The sequence below is a fragment of the Acinonyx jubatus genome, chromosome B4 (genome assembly GCF_027475565.1).
Source record: "Acinonyx jubatus isolate Ajub_Pintada_27869175 chromosome B4, VMU_Ajub_asm_v1.0, whole genome shotgun sequence".
NCBI classification, from domain to species: domain Eukaryota; kingdom Metazoa; phylum Chordata; class Mammalia; order Carnivora; family Felidae; genus Acinonyx; species Acinonyx jubatus.
Window position 1 is genome coordinate 102,021,906 of NC_069387.1, and position 6,000 is coordinate 102,027,905.

Genomic DNA, 6,000 nt, shown 5'->3' on the forward strand with positions numbered 1-6,000 from the left:
CTGATCTATAGATTTCTTAGTATACTTGAAACCATATTCCTATCCTAGGATGAATACCTAGAGTGCTATTACTTCTTGGTAATTTTTCTTTTTGATTATATGTTTGGTTATAGATGTATTAATGGGATGGTAGTCAAGATATACACGTACTAGTTGCTTTTAGGGTCTTCTTCCCTTTATCCAGAATTATCCAGAATGCCGTTCCTAAGAATCTTATTAATATATCAGAACTCAGTTTAAATTTTCCTTTCTCATGGAGCTTACCTTGACCAGCACAATCTAAATAAATAGGTCCTCCCCCATTAGTCTCCATCCTTTTGTCATTTCCATTGTCTTCATAGTACTTCATGCTTTCAACCAACAATCTAAAATCCTAATCATAAAATACATCATCTGACCCCTGGCCACCAACTTCACACATTCATTTTCCACCAGTCTTCCCTGTGCTCCCATTTCCATGTTGACTTCCTTGTTTTCCCAGATTGCACACGTGACCTCCTTCTCCAGAGTGCATTCCCCAAGACATCTGCAAAGTTTGCTTCATTTCCTTTGGATCTTTTCTCAAGCATCATCCATTTAGGAAGGAGGACCTTTCTTGACTATCATATGCACAACAGCAGCCCCTGCCACTGTCCCTGACCCAGTCTTATTTTTTCTTCGTGGCACTTAGTTTTACGTGTATATGTTCTGTGAGTCACTCACTCATTAGTGTATAAACTCCATTAGACTTTATCTCTTATGTTCATTAGCCACAAACCTGAAAACAGTGCTTTCCATAAGGCTGACACTTAATACTTATTTGCTGAATTAATTAATTAATCCCTTATTTATTATCTATTACCCCCCACTACGCTCTTAAGGACCAGGAAAGCAGAAACTTTGTTTCTGGCATTTCTATAGTATATTATTATCATATATATATATATATATATATATATATATATATATATATACACACAGATACACATATATGATACATACATTCAAGGAATGAATATTTATTGAATGAGTAAATTGTGTACGTGTATGTGCGGGTGTATGTGTGTGTATTAATCTCTCTCCCCGCATGGGCTCTAATTGCCACAGAGACTAGAATATGTCTGTTTAGCTTACCACTGTATTAACCAATTCCACAGTAGGGTCTGGCTTATACCAGGCACTCAATGGGTTAGTGAAGAATCCAAAGTACTGGGACCAGAGTGAACAGGAGCCTACTCTGGCTCATAGCCACCCAGAGGCCTACACAGGGTTAATCTGAGGTCTTAATGACAGGTGGAAAAGAGTTTGGAATATGCACAGAGTGGTGAAAACCTTAAGTAACTCTGTTCATCCCTTCCAGGGCCCAGTCTGATCTTGGCAAAGGCTTTCTTCCCAAATAAGATCCAAGAAGCTAGTGCAGACCTCTGAGCATCTTGCTTTCAGATAGTATCTTTTAAATTCTGGGAGGAGTAAATCTTAATTTCAATCGTAGGTTTGATTTAATTAAAACCTTTGCCCTGAAGATTCCAGATAAATCAGTTTATGGTGCAAAGGGCATCAAACAAGAAAATCTAAATTTTAGCATAAAATGTCCCACTCACTAGTAGAGTAACCTTGAAAATACTTATCATTGCTTCTTCAATATTTTTCACTTGAAAAGGAAAGATGCTAGAAAAAAATCAAACTATGGATTCATGCTTTAGGTTTGCTGAGATGCCCTTGGAAGGTCTAGTCAAGCATCTTCTTTCCTTCTTCTCCTTTGCCCACCTGCCCCAACTCCTCTTGGTTATTAATCATAACTTTGGTGAGCTATGGTTACTGACTGGAATCCAACAAACACAAAACGGAAAAGAAAGGTTAAGAATCATTGGCCTGTGTTCTTCCTGCCATCTTTCCCAGGGCCAAAATATTGCGAATCCATGAACTGTACCTTGGTTCACTACTAAATCCCTATCTTTTAACATTGCTGAAATCACTGCAGTCCTTAGTTCACTTACACTAACTTACATTAATTTTTGATCTACTGTGCATCAGGAACTATGACAGGCACAGAGAATACCAAGATGATTTTAGAAATGGTCTCTTCCCTCAAGGAGCACCATTCAGAAAGGAGACAGATACATCATCAGCATGTGAGAAATGCTTTGATAGGGCCAAATCAGTGAGTGACCTCCAAGCACATCAAAGGGCACCGCAACAACCTGGGAGAGGGAGTAATCTGGAAAACCTTGCAATAGATGATCAGACACTGAGTTCTGATTGCAACTAATCGAATTATAGACTGTTAAAGCTGCACAGTGTCAGAATCATCTCATCTAAATTCCTTATGGAGCAAAAAAAACAAACCAAAACAAAACAAACAACCTCCCTGCTCCCCACAAAAGAACTGATGCCCAAAGATGCTAACCAAGCCATCCAATGTAAGTATGACAGTTATAACTAGATGGGACCAACGTACATATTATTATGCTGCCTTTTTAAAAAGACTTTGGTTTTTTTGTAGGAACATTTTCAGAACCCCTTCTTTCATTGGTTTAATGATGCTATTAATCAATTAATTAATCACATTTTAATAAGGTATGGGAAAAATATTTGACTTCATGCGCAGCAATGATGTCAATAACCCATCTCCGTTAATTACATACTTTGCAGTTAGCTTCTGGTTAATTTATTCAGTTACATCCACAGCCTCATTTTGCCTCTTGAGCTACTTACTAAACGGACCTAATCACACTGGAAAGGACAGGTACTGTCTGGCTGTGAACAAGAACAAACTTTAAGAATAGATCTAGGTCTGACTGCGGTTCTTCTCCACAACTGAGTAAGGAATCTAAGGGTCAGGATAAAATCCAAAAAGTGAAGTATTTTCAGCAGTAGCAATATGTAAAATTGCCCAGGTATGCAGTTTTCTTGGAGTTTGTTTTTTCTCCCAATGTAGTCGTTTTACTTGGGATGTTTAAAGACTGATTTAGTAATGGGACAACATAAGAGCCCATTACATTAAAACAGAAATTCATGGGAAATCTATAATTTCTAATAGCTCGCCATCTGTTCGGCGCTTAGTGGCAATGGATTTATCCTGCTTAGTATAGATGATGATACTGGGGTGCATTCATGGATTATAGAGTGCATTTCTGAGCTCTTTAAGTACTGTTATTAATTTACTAACTTGCAAATCAACATTTCCCAACACAAAATCAATTATTACTTTTTTTTTTTTTTTGGCTAATTTTTCAACTCTTACCCCAAGTAAGGTTGCTATGGGCACCACATAATATCTGTTCTGGCGCCAACAGATTGCGTTAAAGTCATCCTCAGTCTCTCCAAATTAAAGCCCTACTGAGTTCACCGGCTTTGCACTGTACTCGCAGCAGGATGCTCTTTTGCTTTGCTCCACAGTCCAGTTTAATCTGCTAGAAGAATATTTTTAGAGGCACATCGGACTAAATCATCTTCGACTGAGCACACCATCTCCAAATGGCCGCCCAGGGTCCTAAATCCGGCCGCTGCGGACCGGGACGAGCAGGTGTCCTCCGCTGCGGCGGCGTCGTGGGACTCCAGCGCTAACATAACTAGACGTCGGAAGCCAGAAAGGAAACCTGAACACACAGGCACAGGTATAACCTCGCACGCGCGCTCCAGAGAGGCCCCCAGCGCAGCGGAGCCTTCTAGCCTTAGGCTTGGCAAGGCTCTGGGGGGAAGCAAACACTGCTTCCCCCATTCAAGTCTGAGAGCAGGGCGCCGAGGGTCGCGGGTCAGAAGTTGAATTTCAACCCAGCCTGCGCAGTGTCCCGGCGCCTTCCGCAGCCCCGGCATCGCGCTGGCGCCCGGGCTGGGAGAGAAACCAGGCTGGCTGGGGCAGGAGAAACTGAGTTGCCACCACCGGAGAGCTGCGGGTGGCGGGGGCAGAGGACACCCCGGCCACCTTCGGAGCACGAAGCCGAGCAGAGTCGGGCTCCGCTGCAGCGACGCTGCGCCCCTAGCCCCGCCACTGCTGCCCGCGCCCCGCGTTGCCCTTTCGGCCGAGGGCGACTCCCCGCCGCCGCAGCCCGGCAGCCGTGCGCCCCGGCACAGGCCACCCCGGGTGCGCCTCCTCCGCCCCCGGGCGGCCGCCTGAGCACCCGCAGCCGGACCGACCTTCGTCCTCCCCGGCGCCCGGACAAACTTCCTCCCTCCTGGACCCCCCTCCTCCCCTACCCCCCCCCCCCCCTTCCCCGGGCCGCGCTGGCTAGCAGGCGGCTCTCTCGCCAGACTTCCCTGGTCTCCGGCTGCAGGCGCCCTCGCCCGGCACGGCGAGCTTCCTCCCTGCCCCTCTCCAGCCCCGAGCCCGGGCGCCTACCGGTCCCTGCGCCTCAGCTCCAACAAAGCCGGCGGCCCCTAGGCGACCCGGCGAGGGGCTGGGAGTGGCGGCGGGGGCGCCAGAGCCCGACGAAGGCATCCCTCGGCCGGGCGAGTGCAGCGTGCGGGGGCAGTGGGGACGTGGCGGGCAGAGAAAGGGGAAGAAAGTGTCCTGCTCCTGGCGCGAACGCCTTCTACGCTCGTTATCGCTCGTTTTCGCCCGCCCCGCAGCCCCTGCTCGAGCGCGTCCGGCTGTCCCGGTGGGAGTTGGCAGGGGCAGAGGGGCAGGCAGAGGGGACGCAGTGGGCTGGCGGGCGAGCCGCTCCCTTACCTCTGTCCAGAGTGAGCGGCTGGACCACTGTCAATGTCGCCATGTCTGCCGTGGGAGCCGAAGTGACGCTCGGCTTCAGCATCAGCAACCGCTTGTAGTGAGAAAAAGAGGAGGAGATTGGGGGCGGGGGTGGAGAGGGAAGACGGAAAGGAGGGGGAGGCGGGGGGAAGGAGGGAAGGTGGTGGTGGTGGAGGAGAAGAAAGCTTGGGTGGGTTGGCAGCCAGATGGAGACGCAACTGTTCCGCGGCGGGCGGACCTTCAGTTGCGGCGTGAAGCTGAGCAGGTATCGGAAGGCGGCTGCATCGCGGGCTCCGGGCAGGAAGGCTCTGCCCTAGAACTTTGCTATGCCACCCCAACGAGCGCCGGATGGGTGCAGCCGGTGTTGTGTTCGCTTTCAACTTTCCACTCAAATAAAAATGGTCAGAGTGTAGGTGTGCCGGGGGGGGGGGGGGGGGGGGGAGAGGGGGGAGGCGGAGTGAAAGGGGGTGGGGAGGAGAGGGAGGGAGTTGGAGAGATGGATTTTTTTTTTTTTTCAGATTCGGAGAATTTGTCAATCCGGTAATCCCATCCCTTAGAGACAAAATGCTTCTAGTTCAGAAATGTTGGGATTTCATTATAGTTGCTGTTAATTTCTGTTAAAGTACCCCCCCCTTTGGAATGTTGGTTTGTAACAGTATATAAGATAACTGACTTAAGGCCTGGGTTCCATCATTAGGTCTCCATTAAGGACCTGAGTGTATTGCCTAGAAAATTACTTACTTTAAACACAAACTTCTTAAAAATGATTTTGAATCAAAAAACACAAAGGGAAATTTCTGTCACTCGGTTTGAAGAACATGTACCAAGTACCTAGCAGTTTGTCGGGTTAATTTATAGTCAGTCAGTGGTTACTGAGAGTTGCCACTTACTGATTAATTAGCATGTGTGACAGGAAATTAGCTAGGAGTGTTCCATGCCCTGTGCCATGGTCTGACTTGGGGGTTCAGGACAGTTCCTGCCTTCATGTAGCCTGTGGTCTAGGGGGAGATGATGCTATTAAAAGGGTCATTTTAGAGTCAGTTGATAAAGATTCCATGACTAGAACCTTCAAATACTGACTGTGACCCCTTCACCCCAACAGACTGTTTTCACTACCCTGCCACTGTCGGGACTTTCACTTTCTGATCAAGAAAATAAGGAGCATATAGAAATCTTATATAAGCAGAATGGTGATGACTGTGGGTTCAGGATTGAAAATGACAAGGCTGTCTCCATCCCCTTCCCTATGACAAAGCAGAATTGTTTTGGCTAGCAATCTACTCTTAGAGGCAGACACTGTTTTATAGCAAAATATTTGCATATTATCTACTTCA

General features: G+C 47.1%; 1 protein-coding gene across 1 annotated transcript in view; it reads right to left on the minus strand.

Annotated features, from left to right (window-relative positions):
- The window catches only part of LIN7A (lin-7 homolog A, crumbs cell polarity complex component), a 121,436-nt gene extending 116,351 nt beyond the window's left edge, over nucleotides 1-5,085 (minus strand). The window contains exon 1 of the mRNA XM_027071170.2: nucleotides 4,649-5,085. Coding sequence (XP_026926971.1) covers nucleotides 4,649-4,730 — 82 coding nt within the window. The 5' untranslated portion in view covers nucleotides 4,731-5,085. The remainder of the gene's footprint in view (nucleotides 1-4,648) is intronic.
- Between the last annotated feature and the right edge of the window lie 915 nt (nucleotides 5,086-6,000).